Source organism: Podarcis cretensis, assembly GCF_951804945.1.
Source record: "Podarcis cretensis genome assembly, chromosome: 8".
Classification (NCBI taxonomy): Eukaryota; Metazoa; Chordata; class Lepidosauria; order Squamata; family Lacertidae; genus Podarcis; species Podarcis cretensis.
In genome coordinates, this window is record NC_137177.1 from 76,817,801 (window position 1) to 76,833,876 (window position 16,076).

Sequence of the window (16,076 nt, forward strand, 5' to 3'; positions counted from 1 at the left end):
ACAGCAATTCGTGCAGAGGTGCAATGGGCAGCCTTGTCAGTCTGATTGTACTTCTTGTTTTTTAAGAAAGATTTAAATTGTTCCTCAGTTGCGGCATACCTAGTAGCGATCAGATTGCTGATTTCTGTGGCTGACTGTGTGAGCTTCTCTGTCACCAAGGATTTAGTTCAGGGTGTGTTGGAGAGTTTTGTTGTTGTTGTGGGGGTGGGGTTTGGGGGTTTTTTGCTTTCAAAGGAAGCATCTCAGCCAGGCTTAACCACCAAAACCAGCTCGGTGGCGCTGCTTCCGTTACTGGGTTGGCAGTGTCGGGGAGGGGAGAGATCATGCTTCTCCCCTTCGTCTTGCCAGACTCTTCTGAATCAAGAATGAGTAATGGCTGCTTGCAGGAGAGATGTCTTGGAGAGGCCCTCTCTGTCTCTCTCACCCTCTAAAGATCCTGAAGAGAGAATTTAGCAATACAGTGGGCCCTGTGAGCAGCCAGCATCAAAATCAAGCACTGCTGGAACAGAAATCCCTCTCCCAAAGTGCATCTGTAGGGGAGGATGACAAGGGACCGGGCCTTCTTGGTGGTGTCCCCCATGTGTGAAACTCTCTTCCCAGTAAGGCTCAAGTGGGTGAACCTGGGTGAACATCTTTTCGCAACCAGGTACATAGTGTGCTGCCAAACCTTTGTAATGCTGTGGTGCAGGGTGGGCAACTTATAAATATTTTACAGAAACTAATCATAGGAAGCTGCCTTATCAGACCCATAGCTGTCAAGCATCCCTTATTTGACGGGACAGTCCCTTATCCCAGCGCTATGTCCCGCTGCTGTCCCTTATTGATGATGTCCCTTAAATTTCCCGGGTTTCAAAGGAAGCGGCTCCTCTCCCTCCCTCCCTGCCGGCCAGGGAGGTGGGAGGCTCCAACTGTGTTGCTTGGCTGTGTTGCTCACCCAATAAGGAGTCTAAGAATGACTGGGGGGGAGGAGCTTGCATGCCTTGTGCCGATCAAATCGGCCACATTGCCTGGGGACTTGCCTTTGCTCAGCGCTTCCCAGCACAGAGGTGACGGTGGTTTTCCTTGCTGCATCCCCTTTGCCTTGTTGCTCCGCTATGGGAACCACCACTTGAGGCTTCGTTTGGCTGCTGGTTGACTAAAATCCCTTATTTTGGCTGCTGATCCCTTATATTCGAGGCTGCTGGTCCTTTATTTTCAAATCTGTAAGTTGACAGCTATGATCAGACCGCTGATCCACCTAGCTCAGTATTGTCAACACTGGCTGGCAGCAGCTCTCCTGTGTTTCAGACAGGGGCACTGCCTGGAGATGCTGGGGATCAAACCTGGGACCTCTGATGCACTACCACTAAGTTGCAGTCCTTCTTTATGCATTGTGTTGTTTTTGTCAGCTCCTCCTAAATTATGCGCACCGCTTAAAATATGTTGCTAGTCTCTTGGACACCTTGTTGTACAACAAGCGACTGGCAGCTGAAATAAAAGCAATATTGAATGATACCTAGAGGAGGAACAATTTGTGACCTTGTGTGTTGCTAAAACACGCACCTGGTTGTCTGCGTAAGACTCGTCATCCCCACAAGTGCGCAAGAGCGCCTCCTTGGAGCGCACGTCTGCATTGCTTCCCCTTTTGGCCGAACTGTGCCCAGACCTGGCTCCTTTTGGCAGGGGGTGGCGTGTGCTCAGTTTCCCCTTTAATTAGAGAGCTCTGTCTGAGCTGCTGCCAGCCCAGCTGCTCTGCGGTTACGCCTCTGTCCAAGAGAGAAAGAGGCATCGGAGGTGTCCAATTAGCTGCAGGCCACCTTCCTCTCTTGGCGTGATCTCATTCTTCAGATGTTGCTTTCTGGTTCCCGGAGCTCTGGAGAGGACAAAAGAGGGTGATGATGATGAACTGAGGCCTTCTTCTGGAAGCCTGTTGAGCCAGCTTTTGGCTTGTGCAAAATGGAATAGGTAATGCTGTGTTTTTCCTGTTTTATTCACAGTGCCAGGGTGAGTTGTTTCAGGCCCATGGGCCATATCCGGCCCTCCAGCTGTCTTTTTCTCTCCCAGGGCCACACTGCCTTTCTGGCACTGATTTACGTCTTGTCCTTGAGTTTGTTTTTGCCTGAGCTCTGATCATGCCTCTTGCTTGTCTGTACAGTATATGGAGAAGGCTTTTCCGGGGGGGGGGGGGGGGCGTGTTTAAACTAGATTATTGTGCAAAGGTAGAATCCACATTCTTGCTCCACCCACTTTTGCCTCTGGCCCCGCCCACCAATGGGAAGGTTGTAATGTGGCCCTCAGGCTCAAAAATAATCAAATGATCAGCTTTCCCTCTTCTTTATGTTGCTGGTGGTGTATATACCTTTTTCAAGCCAGGGTGCCTATAAAGTGTTTGTGTGTATAATATATATATGTATAATTCTGTGTGTGCGCTGGACACAAGGTCTGATTCACTCTCCCTACCATTTTTTTTCCATGCCAAGCGAAATCCTGATCATGAGTAACGGTTATGACTGCACCTGGCAGCCTTTCTGGGAGATTGCCTCATTCCAGGAAATGTTTAAAACATTTTTTTTCTTAGAAAGCGAGTTCCCACCCTTATTATTATTATTTTTTCAAATGTTTTCGCCATCTCTTCTGCCTCCCCCCCCCACCTACCCCCCTCTCAAAAACAAAACAAAAACCCCACAGTGGACCCGGCTTCTCTGCCATATTACAGAAGATCCCTTGTTATAAAGCAAACTGGAATGTAGATTTCATGGTACTTCTCTGAGGATGAGGGTGAGTGAGGGTGACTCTCCTGAGCCACTACTACAAGATGGTCCTCTGCATTTTCCTTAAGGGAATCGGAACTTCTTCGCTTAAGAGTTTCACGACTCTTATAGAGCGGCTCCCTTCTGATCTGTCTTGATCTAACGCGGGTCATTCTGGAGACGCAAAACAGGGTGTGTGTATTTTGATTATCTTACTCTGTTTTTCCCCACACAAACTCTCCCCCTCCCCCTCCCTTGGATTTCCACTAACATTTTGGGATTCTTTTTGCCAAGCATGGATGGAATGTGAAACTACGAACACTCCGATGTGTTTGTTTTCCTACTAATTTTGCCATTTTGCTGCTTGTGAATTCTTCCAAGGGGCTACTGGCTGGGATGAAATAATTGTAATATCCCCCCAATTTTTCCTGCATTTGCAAAAAAATTAAAAATGAGACCAGTGGTCGAGGGTCCTCCTAGTTGACCCATTGATGTTTGTAATCCCATTAGCCTCTGTCCATGTTATGGTGATGAAATTTCGGGGGGTATTAGGGACTTTTAAAAGCATTGGTTTTGAAATAGTAAAGCTTTTTATGGCTCCAGACCCTGTTGTTATTATTAAGAATAATATTTCATATATATCAACCCTTTCCTCCAAGGAGCTCAAAGTGGTACACATAGTTTTTCCTCTTCCATTTTGTCCTCACAACAACTCTCTGAGGGTAGGTTTGGCTAAGAGAATGGCTCAGGATTACATCAAATGAGCTTCATGGCCGACTAGGCAACTTGAACTCTGGTCTCCCAGGTCCTCGTCCGACACTCTAACCACTGCACCACACTGGCCCATGTAATAAATAAGTAAATAATAAATCTTGGGAGTCTGGGGCAGGGGGAAGAGTGAGGGTCAAGCTACCCTAAGGTTGCTAGGCGACACGCAACTCTACTCCCAGGCTTCCCTCGGGCAACAAGGCCGTATGACATTCGGAGTCTTATTTTCAGAATGTGGAACCTCGCCAGCCTTCTGTGTTGAGGAAACATGATTCAAGTTGCCGGCCTAGAACCCGCCAAGCCTTCTCATAGGATGGTTGTCCCGTGCTTGTTTTTCCTCTACTGTTGTGTCGGCGTCCTTTATCTCCACCGGCAAGCCAAACGGGTTCTGTGGAGCCTCCCATCGCACAGCCTCCCATGTGTGAATTTTTAATGTTTAACTCTTCTTCCCCGCTTCTTGTTTTTCTCCTTTCCATCCATTAGGCGATTCTGACGGGATCTCTCGTAGCAACCTGTGAGTGGTTGAATGACACCCGTGCACGGCCAGCGCGATTGATGAGCCTGCTTTGGGTGCCTATTAATAGACGGTAAAGATGGGGCAGAAAGTCACCGGCGGGATAAAGACTGTGGATATGAGGGACCCGGCCTACAGGCCCCTGAAACACGAGCTCCAGGGGCTGGATTACTGCAAGCCGGCCCGATTGGACCTCCTCCTAGACATGCCCGCCGTCTCCTATGAGATTCAGCTGCTGCACTCATGGAACAACGACGACCGCTCGCTGAACGTCTTTGTGAAGGAGGACGACAAGCTCATATTTCACCGGCATCCGGTGGCCCAGAGCACGGACGCGATCCGGGGCAAGGTGGGCTACACGCGGGGTCTCCACGTCTGGCAGATCACCTGGGCGATGAGGCAGCGTGGTACGCACGCGGTGGTCGGCGTAGCCACGGCGGATGCCCCCCTGCACTCGGTGGGGTACACGACGCTCATTGGGAACAACCACGAGTCGTGGGGTTGGGACCTCGGGCGGAACCGGCTGTACCACGACGGGAAGAACCAGCCCAGCAAGACGTACCCGGCCTTCTTGGAGGCCGACGAGACTTTCATCGTGCCCGACTCGTTTTTGGTGGTGCTGGACATGGACGATGGGACCTTGAGTTTCATCGTGGACGGACAGTACATGGGGGTTGCTTTCCGGGGACTCAAAGGGAAAAAACTGTATCCGGTCGTGAGCGCCGTGTGGGGCCACTGTGAAATTAGGATGCGCTACTTGAATGGGCTTGACCGTACGTATCCTCTCTTCTGCATTTTTCCTACCTGGATTTGAGAGTCTGAATTGGCTCCTCTGTCTGAGTCACTGTTCTAGGGTTGCCACTATTCAGTCTTTCCACCTGCTGAGTAATTTTGTCACCTTTCTGCATTAGGTAGCCCTGGGTCATCTAGTTACTCCCAGTTGTAGGCATTTATGCTGCCTTTGGAGCGGGAGGGTGCCTGTTGCATCTCTGAATGATTCATTACTCTGGGCTGGTCTACCTCTAAGCCAGGCGATTGTGTGTGGCTTTTCAGAGGGCAGATAATTCCCTTCCTCCTTTTCTTAAATACTTTAGAAATTAATCTGTTGAGGGTAAGTAAGCCTCCCATTCTGACTCAGAATTAAAATCAAGAACTTAGGGGACTCCAGGTCTGGAGGTTTTCCACGGAGCTATCCTCCCTGGGTCCTCCATAAGTTCCTGTGAATGCATGTATGCTTTTAAAAAAGTGCAACAGGCCAGACATTTGCCTGCTTATCTAAATTCCTGTTAAGGATAAGAGGGGCTTTGTGCTGAGTCACAGCTTTCGAAAATGACTCAGTGAAAAATATCTGGCCTGGTCGCCTCTAGTCCTTTTTAGCCTGTCTTCTCCCTGCGGTGTGTGACACCTTCTGTTGTCTGTCTCTGGTTTCTCCCAGCTGCAAACACTTTAGTGGCACATCCTGTGTTTTATTAGCCCCATGCAATTTGCAAATGTGTGTGTACTTGGCAAGGGAAACTGCTTCTCAAAACGGAAGTGGGCACAGATTGCAGGAGGGGCGGTGTTCCTCGCTTCCTCCTCCCCCCCAGCCGCCCCCCCACCCCAGTGGGGACCCCCTTTTAAGTGACGTTTTACAGGGCTATCCCAGCATCCTCCTTTGTGCCTGTCGTTCAGAGGAGACACGGCAGGCAGAGGCATCCCAGGAACACCTAAGCAGGCCCCGTTGAAAAGTGATTAAAAGACCAGCTCACTTCCTTTTGCTAAGTGAAACCCACACAGTTCATTGCTTTAGCGTCTCTTTGTGAAAATGACAGTTAAGAAGGGCAGGTAGAACTGAAGTACAGGTTCATATGGACTAGGGAACTACCCAGAATGTTCCAAGTGGAGGATGTTTCTGTGATCCCAGAGTACCCAGCAGCAGGCGAGGTGACCCACAGCCTCCCTGCGTGATTACCTGTTCTGGGCTCACTTTGTGTGGACCAGCAACTTCTGGGTTCAAGTGTAGATGCTTCTGCTTGGCACTCTGATTGACCAGTGCCTTACTCATTCAGTAACCCCCGACGCAGAAGTGCAGCATGCAAGACTGCCCATTCCCCCAGAAGAGGCTGCCTGTCGCATCTCTGCATGAGTGGGCATGCCTTGCGTCTGGTCCAGGAGGTCAGAACATTGACAACTGGAATCCAAAGAATCTGGAGGGCCCCAGGTTGGAAGAAACTATGATCGCGGGGGCTACCAGTTGCTGGAAACTACAGGGAGGGGGTTTGCTCTTGTGCAGGAGTCTTGCTTACAGCTTTCCATCTGATTGGCCGCGGTGAGAACAGGATGCTGAACTAGACAGGCCATTGGCCTCATCTAGCAGACTCTTCTTACATTCTTGAAGTAAGCTTAATTTTGACAACCAGCAAGGCCCTCTCAGGCTCAAGAGCCCTTGTTTCATATGTTGCACATTGCATATTCCTGGTTTTGGTGTCTTCTCCAGAATCCCTGCCACCCCAGAAATGGGTTTGCCGACACAGCTGGCTTTCAGATGCAAAGTGTAGACTTGGCAGCCTGATGGAGCACACGCCCAAAGCTTCCCCTGCCTTCTCAAGCCCAGATCTTATTGCCCTCTCTTAAGAAACAAAACTGGATCCTTCTTCACGTGGCACATAGTTAAACTGTGGAACTCACTCCCACAGGAGACAATGACTGCCACCAACTTGGATGGCTTTATAAAAAAAGATAATGCCACTTAGGCCTTTCTTTCCCTAGCCAGCAAGGGCTGTTAAAAAGAAATAAAATGTAAGTACTGTGGTACCTCGGGTTAAGTACTTAATTCATTCTGGAGGTCCGTGCTTAACCTGAAACTGTTCTTAACCTGAAGCACCACTTTAGCTAATGAGGCCTCCTGCTGCTGCCGCGCCACCGGAGCACAATTTCTGTTCTCATCCTGAAGCAAAGTTCTTAACCCGAAACAATATTTCTGGGTTAGTGGAGTCTGTAACCTGAAGTGTATGTAACCTGAGGTACCACTGTATTGGAAGAGAAAGTAGTCCATATTCTGCACTAAGAGAACCTGGATTTTGTGGGGAAAACCTTCTTTTTGTACAGTGGTGCCTCGCAAGACGAAATTAATCTGTTCCGCGAGTCTCTTCGTCTAGCGGTTTTTTCATCTTGCGAAGCAAGCCCATTGACGGCTTAGCGGATTAGCGCTATTAGCGGCTTAGCGGCTTTTAGCGGCTTAGCAGATCAGCTGATAAGCGGCTTAGCGGCTTAGAAAAAGGGGGGGGGGAGGAAAAAAACCCCGCAGGAACTCGCAAGACATTTTCATCTTGCGAAGCAAGCCCATAGGGAAATTCGTTTTGCGAAGCGCCTCCAAAACGGAAAACCCTTTCGTCTAGCGGGTTTTCCGTCTTGCAAGGCGTTCGTCTTGTGGGGCACCACTGTATTTAACCCAGTTTGCGTAAGTCTGAGTGTTTGTGCAGAGTCTCTTTCTGACTATGAAGAGCTGCCCCAGGCCTAAAATTGGCGCTGAATTCCTGGAAATTCTACTTACTGAGTTTGTTCACTTGGCTCCCAGTATTGCGCCAGCAGCTCTCTGCAGCCTTCAGGGCTAGTAAGTTGTTTCTCTTCTTCCATGAAGTTGAGGTTATCAGGGTGGCCTGTTCTGCAGTTGACTAGAATTGCAACACTGGCCTTCTCGATCTAGAAGAGGCAGCTGCTTGTGGGGGGGGGGGATGGGACGTGTATGGCTGGATCTAGCTGGATCTATTTCATTTGCCTGCAGGCTTTGTCATGCTGGCCACGTGACCCAGAAGTGTCTGCGGACAGCGCTGGCTCCCGGCCTCTATAGTGAGATGAGCGCACAACCCTAGAGTCTGTCAAGACTGGCCCGTACGGGCAGGGGTACCTTTACCTTTACATCACCATAGCCTTTAGACTGAAGGATTCTCCTGCCGCAGCCTAGAATGGGGGCTTCTTGGCAAAATAACATTCAAGCTACAAGTTTGGCAGGTCATGGCTGTCACAGACCCTTTTAACATTTGGTTGTATCATGGCCTATGCAACACCTGAGCCCACGGCATTACCTGTTTTTGTTCTGTGCCTTCCAAACTGAGAGGCTCCATGTGGCGGTTTGTTGCACGCCAATAGTTGTGCAATAGAGATGGCCATGCAGTCAGCACACAAGTGTGTTTTGAGTTACGCTTGCATCAATCTGCAAGCAGAAATTAGGAACCTCTTGTGGAGGTGTGGGCTGTTTCTTTTCAAATCCTAGAGCAGCCTTTCCCAACCTGGTGGTCTACAAAGGAGAGGCACTCAGGACCCATTCAGAGGGCCCTCTGACTGGCTGGATGGTAGAGCATCTGTTTTGCATGCAGAGGGTCCAGTCCGCAATGACATCTCCAGGTAGGGCTGGGAGAGACTCCCTGTCTGAAATCCTAGGGCAGGCATAGACAGACTTGGCCCTCCAGATGTTTTGGGACTAAAACTCCCATCATCCCTAGCTAACAGGACCAGTGGTCAGGGATGATGGAAATTGTAGTCTTAAAATATCTGGAGGGCCGAGTTTGCCTATGCCTGTCCTAGGGAGCCACTTGTTTTCCTCCAGCTGTTTTGGAACTACAACTCCCATCATCCTTAGCTAGCAGTAGTCAGGGATGATGGGAATTGTAATCCAAAAACAGCTGGAGGGCCAAGTTGGGGAAACCCTGGTGTAAACAGTACTGATCTCAATAGTCTGAACGAGGAACACCGAGCTGAGCTTTCCAACTTCCCTGGTGGATGCAGAATGCACTTGGACTTCACCAATGACTTTGTGTTCCAGAAGTTTGAAGTTATATTTCTCTCTTCCTCTGCCTGCTGCCCCCGCCCCCAGTTTTCCAAGCCAGCCGGCGGTCTTCCTTGTGATCAAAGCTCACGTCTTCAACTACCTCAGTGGAAAATGTGTCTGGGGAGGAAATTGCAGCTGGGAGTAAGTCACCGCGCTGAGGCTCTGCCCAAACGAAAAGGGAGTTTTTGTTGCCCGTATCTGTGACGTCAGCTCTGCACAGGGGGGCCTTTGCAGGTGTCCCCTGCCTGCAGAGTCAGTCAGCGAGCAGGGTGGGGCTCCTTTTCAGGAAATCTTAAGTCAACTCAGATCCTTGCCAGGAGAGAAAGATGCTACCTGGATTGGGATCGGCCAGTGCTCCCAGCTGGGAAGATGTGGGATGTTTTTCCAGGGCCTGTCTTGAGAAGGGCAGTAGCTCCGTGGTGGTGTTTGCCTTGCCTGCAGAAGTCCACAGCAGCATTACCAGGTAGTGCCAGTTGGGAATGCCTCTTCTCTGAAAACCCTGGAGAGCCACTGCCAGTCAGTGTAGACAGTACTGAGCTAGATGGATCAACTATCTGATTCAGAATAAGGCAATTTCCTATGTTGCAAGGAAATGGCCGTAGCTCAGTGGTAGAGCACCTGCTTTGCATCCAGGTGGTTCAGTCCAAACTATCTCCAGGTAGAGCTGACAAAGAACCCTGTCTGAAAACCCTGCCGATCAGTGCAGACACAGCTTGGCTAGATGGACCCAATGGTCTGACTCAGTTTAAAGCAGTCCCCTGTGAGATCCTGAGTAGTTTTATTTATCTTCTTATTTATATAAATACTTATAATACATACTGCAATTTCTTTAGAAAAATCAAAGCAGTATACACACACACACACACACACACACACACACACACACACACACACAACAACCCAGAATTAATTAGCCAGCTCAGTGTTCTTTTAAAAGTTTTTTCATTAGCTGTTTGCATAAGAAGAGTTTTCAGCCATCTAAGGCTGAAAACCCAGGCTGGTGTCCCTCCAGATATTGATGATCTCCCATCACCCCTGACCACTGACCATGCTGGCCAAGACTGATGGGAGTCGGAGTCCAACCGCACCTGGAAGTGTACCACATTGGCTACCTCTGGTGTGAAAGTTGCTGAGGGCACCTGTTCCATCTCTGTGAGAAGATTCTGCAACATTGGACGAATGACACCAGAGGGTTTGCTTCATGCTGAACTGAACGTGCAAGTGATTTTGAAGATCCAGCTTAGGGTATCAGTGTTTATGAAGGCCAGGGCTGTTGGTTAGAACAAGATCTGGCAGGAAGTATCTTTTCATTCAAGAGAGATTGAGCCAGGCTAGTGGAAGGCAGATGTGGCAAAACCTGGGGCCTATGTACGCGCTCCACATCCACAGGAGCGCAATTGTGTACGGTGTTGGGTGAAGAAGGGTGGACGTGGTTTTCTTAAACTGCTGTATCTTGGCTGGGTTCTTTTAAAAAACAAAACAAAACAGATTTGTCTGAAGTTTGGACAACTTCTGGCATTCAGTGTGTGGGGTGCTCCGTGCCAGATTTCAGGCTGCTTGAAGAAATCCTCTTCATTTTATTAACATTTGGAGAACATTATTGTCGTGGAATATTTGTAAGAGACAGGCGCGTACAGTGTGTCTGTATTAAACAAGACATGTAGTCCTGTACCGAGGCTCTAACGGAGCTGTGTTTGTAGTCAGACGGTTGGACCAACTAGATCAGTACTGCTGCTTATGACAATAATTGTAGTTGAAGAGTGCTGGGAACTGAAGAAAAAAATTTGTACCGTACATTCTTAATTCTTAGCACTGCACTTAATGCTCTTTGGCACTCTTTTCCCCCTCTCCTGCAGCTGAACCTCTGCCTCTGATGGACCTTTGCCGGCGCTCCGTCCGCCTTGCCCTGGGCAAGGACCGCTTGAACGAGATCCACGCACTGCCACTGCCAGAATCCCTGAAGAGCTACCTTCTCTATCAATGACCCCCTCATTTTGGGGCGGGATGGACAGACACTCTCGCAAGAAGCAAAAGAGAGAGATGGATTGAGTGGACTACAGTATTCTTGGATATTAAATATATATATAGACATACATCAAACTTTCACTCTCCTAATCTGCTTCAGTCGATCCCAGCTTGGATCCACTCCCTCTCCCTATGCCAAATTAGGGGGTCAGGGAGAGAAACCTACAATACATGCCTTTCGAAGAGCCCAACCTACTTAAAAGCCATGTTCTGCCCTCCAGAGATCTCTGTTGCAAGAAGTCAACATGATGGAATTAAAGGTACCAGGTGCTCAGATGGGGGTACAAGATGGTTTGCCACGGACCTGAGGATTTCGTTTTTTTATTTAAAAAAACCTGCCCAGCAACGCTTCAAGGAGAAGATGATGACACCAAAAATATTGCTCCGTGTGGACATGTGTTTTTAAACGATACTGGAATAGGCAGCCGTTGTGGGTGTCAAAGAAATGTCTTATGCCCTGTATGCGAATCCTGCTCCTCTTTAATTTTGATTTTGTGTTGGCCTCTGCCTTCAGACCACTCAAATTGCTTGCCTTTCTTTTCTTTTTCTGGGAATTCACTTGAACCTGTAGCTTGGGAGTTGGAGATATGGGGGGTTAGCATGGGATGAAGCTCCAGTAACTCAGGGTTGGAGACCCTGTGGGTCATCTGGATGTTGTTGTGCTACAGCTCCCATCATGCCTGACCGCTGGCATCGGTGGCTGGAGCTGATCGGCGTTGGGAGTCGACCATCATCTGCAGGGCCACTGGTTCCCCATACCTGCTTGTGAAACAGCTAGAGAGCCCGCCTTGGGTTAGGATGTGGTTGTGAGTGATGAAGTCTCAAGAATTTGCTCTCCTAGACTGGCTTTGCCTTGAGTTCCTTGGCAATACTCCCATCAGCTCCCCCTCTTTAGCCAAGTCTTGGTTTTAGTTTAGTTGACCTGTAAAATGGGTTTAAAATAGGCATGGAGTTGTCATCCAGCAGCATCTGAAGGACCGCAGTTTAGCCACCCCTGATTTAAAATCCTGGTGATGCCTGGGTATATCTCCTGCTTTCTTAAGCCAGCCCTCCTTCCCATCACATTATGTTGGTCACAACCATTGTCATTCCAGTCCTGTTGGTGGGATATGGAGAAAGATTTGGCCAAGCCAATGACTATAGTTTTCTTTGTAGTGATTGCTCCTATCAGATTTTATTTTTTCGTCAAAAGAGAATTCTCCATCTTGGCCTCACCCTGTCCCTGAACACAGCTATCTTGTCAGGCTACATTCTTACCGTGCATTTAAAGCACGATGCTACCATGTTTAACAGTCATAGCTCTCCCATCAAAGAATTCTGGGAGCTGTGGTTTGTTCAGGGGGCTGAGAGTTGTTAGAAGACCCGCTCACCTCATTCCTGTTATAGAGCTAAAATCCCCAGAGTTCCTTGTGAAGAAGGAATGATGGTTAATTCATTCTGGGAGAGAAATAGGGGTCTTCTAACAACTTGCAGCACCCTCGATAAACTACAGTTCCCAAAATTCTGGTGGGGGACATGGGAAGCCGTGATTGTTGAAAGTCATATCCTAGTAGTCAAAGTGGATGTTTTGAATGTGGCCCTAGAGTACCAGCTATGGATTGACCTTAGCACAGAATGAGCTGAATCTTGTTGAGAGAAAACATGCCCCAGTTTGGTGCAGGGCAGGAAGTGTCAATGTGAACACTACAGTCCTTGAAGACTCAAGAGTACATCCTTCGTATGCAAGGCACACAAGGTTTTCATCTAGAAGAGCAAATGTTCTCCTTTATCCGAGCAACCTGAAAGCCTTTCCCAAAAAGCTTCTGAACTGCCATCACAGAGGGGTTTATTTGCACAATTTTTTTTTCCATTATGGGGGAGGAAAATAAATCTGCCTCTCACTTTCCCACCCTCACCATACTTGTGTCAGGTGTGTTCTGTATAGGTACAAATGAGCTTATTTGTTAGAAAATGTTAATATATTTTTGTGGGGGGGGTTCCCCCCTTTGTATAGAAGAGGACTGTTTGGGGGTTTTTTGTTTGTTTGTTTTTTAAAGAAATGCTGCTGTAGGGTTTTTTAAAAATGAAAATAGCCTAGTTTTTAAGAAGCACAGAACTGGTGCCAAGTTTGGATTTGGGAGGCGACCTTGACGTGCCTCCCTTTTTAAAGTCAACTGTTATAAGTGGGACACTTTTTCAAATTGCACAGAGGATTTTAATGTGTACAGAGCCGAGGATTTTTAAACCAATCCTACTTGTGTCTTTTCCACTGACACTGGGAATTGTCCTCATCACCTCTTTGGTGTGTTTTTCTTCGTTTCTCCTGTTTTTGTTTCTCTCTAATCTTCTACCACCCTTCCCATCTCCCCTTTTACCTCTTGGTGTATTTGGCTTGTACGGTTTTTAAATCTCTCACTAGTCCCACCCGCTCCATCCCCCATTGACTGTAGATAATCAATAACCAAATTTAAAAATAAAAATTTATTAAATATTGAGACAGTAGTAGTTGTCATTTCAAATGGGCCCCACAATTAAGAGGAGTTTTCTGTGTGTTCTGCGATCCTGCAGTGGGGAAGGAAAAATGCATATTGTGACCTCTGGACTGAATGGATTGATTGAATGAATTTTGTATTCCACCTTTCCTCCCCAAAGAACCTAGAGTGGCCAACAGATACACAATTTAAACAAAAGCAAAGCAAAAACATTCAAAATCAAATAAGAACATTCTAAAAACCATTAAAGGTAAAGGGACCCCTGACCATTAGGTCCAGTCGTGGCCAACTCTGGGGTTGCGGTACTCATCTCGCTTTATTGGCCAAGGGAGCCAACATGTGGCCAGCATGACTAAGCCGCTTCTGGCGAACCAGAGCAGAGCACAGAAATGCCGTTTACCTTCCTGCTGGAGCAGTACCTGTTTACCTACTTGCACTTTGATGTGCTTTCGAACTGCTAGGTTGGCAGAAGCAGGGGCCAAGCAACGGGAGCTCACCCCGTCGCAGGGATTTGAACTGCCAACCTCCTGATCGGTAAGTCCTAGGCTCTGTGGTTTAACCCACAGCACCACCTGCGTCCCATTACAATTTTTAAAAGCCAAAAAGCAGATACAGGCCATTCTTCTATCCAATGGACTCAGGGTTGCAAGCGTCAGTTCTTCAGCCACCAAATGCCTGGGGAAACAGGAATGTTCCCGAATTCCTCCTGAAAGCTGGTAAGGATAATGATGGAGGTATAGGCATACTTTCCTAGGGAGGGCATTCCACAACAAGGAAACCACCACTGAAACGGGCTGAGAACTCAGAAGTTTGGAAACTCTGTGTAAAAAGGGTTGTATTCAATGCTAATCCTCCTCAGAGCAGACTCGTTAAATTAACTAACATGAGAGCCAGTGTGTTGTAACAGGGTGATGGAAAATGAGCTGGAAGACCAGGGTTCAAAACCCTCCTCACCCATGAACTTCACTGGGTGACGTTGGGCCAGTCCACTATTTCTCAGCCTAAACTACCTCTTAGGGTTGTTGTGAGGATAAAACAGGGAGGAGAGGAACATGTGTCCCATCTTGACCTTCTTGGAGGAAAAGGTAGTGTATAAATGAAATAAAAAGGGGTTCATTTGAATAGGTCTGCTCTAAAACTTAGTTGAATAATAAAATGCATGCAATAATTATAGCAAAAAGGTGAGCCTCAAAATGGTACCAGCAAACAGTGGGGACTTTGTTTTTATTTTTTAAAAGCTACCCCAAAGTGCCCTAATTTGGCAATTAATGATTGTATTAAAAATTCCCTACATATTCCAGTGTTACCTTGCGGCTTGTCTGCATTGGTCTTTTTTTCAAAAAAAAAAAGCTCTAGGAAACCACACAAAAAAAAGTATTGCAAAGCTTGCATATTTAAGCTTTGCAGGTGGTATCAATCAGACTCGGTTCCTGTTGGAGCAGGTACCTTGGAAGGGGATAAAAAAAAAATTCAAAAAAAAAGAAACCCACCATCTCAGACCATATGTGGGCAAAAAAATCAGCTCCTGCATCCATTCCATTCTCCTTCACGGCTGCTGCTGGAATGCGGGTTTTGCTAGGCCATAAACCGCCTCAGGAGAAAAGTTTTTTTTTTTAAAAAAAAATATATTATTATTATTTTGGGGTGGGGGGAAGTCGAAGAGGGAAAGGAGAATATTTTGTCCATGCTGGCTTCCAGACACCCAAACAGCCAGCTGTAGCCAGCAGCTGAAATAAATGACCTCCTTGCAGTTTGGTGTTTATGTACGTCGCCATGGCAACCCTGCAGACCCGTCATGGGGACTGCGTAGCCTGGCCTGATGCTCTCGCAAAAGGGCTGTTGCATATTAGCTAGGCCGGATGGATCTGCCAGCGGGGATATGTGTGTGTGTGTGTGTGTGTGTGTGTGTGTGTGTGTGTGTACACACGAATATCCTTGCAACGCCTCATGAACCTGAAACATGACAAGGCAGGCATGAATTATGGGTCTCCTGATGGGCCGAGTCTCCCCCCGCCTTTTCCTCTCTTCTCTCCCCCCCCCCATTTATGTGGTGTTCAATACTTTCCCCGTAGTCATGTGCATGGAATTTACCCTTGGCAGCGTTCTCCTTCCTTTCTGTCAGTTGATGCACTTAAGTTCAAGGGGCCTGGCTGCAGGGATGGGTGGGCAAATCCCTCTTCGATCCCTTCGCTAGGGTTACTAGGTGAGTGTGGCGATCACACAGGGTCCCCGGACGTTTCACCGTCTATTGATCCCTGCGCCACCACTTTATTTCTCGCTGCCGCCACCCAGGCCCTACCTGGGACAATACTGAGTCCAAACAAAATAAAAAAATTCCTTACAGTAGCACCTTAAAGACCAACTAAGTTAGTTCTTGGTATGAGCTTTCGTGTGCATGCACACTTCTTCAGATAAGTGTGCATGCACACGAAAGCTCATACCAAGAACTAACTTGGTTGGTCTTTAAGGTGCTACTGGAAGGAATTTATTTATTTATTTATTTTGTTTTGACTATGGCAGACCAACACGGCTACCTATCTGTAACTAATACTGAGTCCAGTGAGGGTTAAATTGGAACATAAACTTTTGTTTATTTATTGCAGTTTAACAAGCGTGTGGTTTCATAAACGGTATCGGTCAATTACAATCATGGGGTGCCTATCCAGACCTATAACTTCCACTACCTGCTCCTCACTCACTAAACCACCTCTCAGATATTTACTTGTCTTCCTAGCCCCTAACTGTTCCTGACTCAGCTTATT

General features: G+C 47.7%; 1 protein-coding gene and 2 long non-coding RNA genes across 4 annotated transcripts in view; 1 reads left to right on the forward strand and 2 right to left on the reverse strand.

Annotated features, from left to right (window-relative positions):
• The window catches only part of SPSB1 (splA/ryanodine receptor domain and SOCS box containing 1), a 36,362-nt gene extending 23,045 nt beyond the window's left edge, over positions 1 to 13,317 (forward strand). For both annotated transcript variants that reach the window (XM_079987273.1, XM_079987272.1), the window contains exons 2-3: positions 3,981 to 4,784; positions 10,675 to 13,317. In XM_079987273.1, coding sequence (XP_079843399.1) covers positions 4,091 to 4,784; positions 10,675 to 10,802 — 822 coding nt within the window. In that variant the 5' untranslated portion in view covers positions 3,981 to 4,090 and the 3' untranslated portion in view covers positions 10,803 to 13,317. The remainder of the gene's footprint in view (positions 1 to 3,980; positions 4,785 to 10,674) is intronic.
• LOC307222294 lies at positions 2,678 to 3,974 on the reverse strand. Its single transcript, XR_013841730.1, has 2 exons — positions 3,001 to 3,974; positions 2,678 to 2,903 (listed from the first exon to the last, which is right to left on the reverse strand). It is a non-coding gene; the product is annotated as an uncharacterized lncRNA (long non-coding RNA).
• Positions 13,130 to 15,595, reverse strand: LOC307222298. Its single transcript, XR_013841734.1, has 2 exons — positions 14,805 to 15,595; positions 13,130 to 13,384 (listed from the first exon to the last, which is right to left on the reverse strand). It is a non-coding gene; the product is annotated as an uncharacterized lncRNA (long non-coding RNA).
• Positions 15,596 to 16,076: the final 481 nt, after the last annotated feature.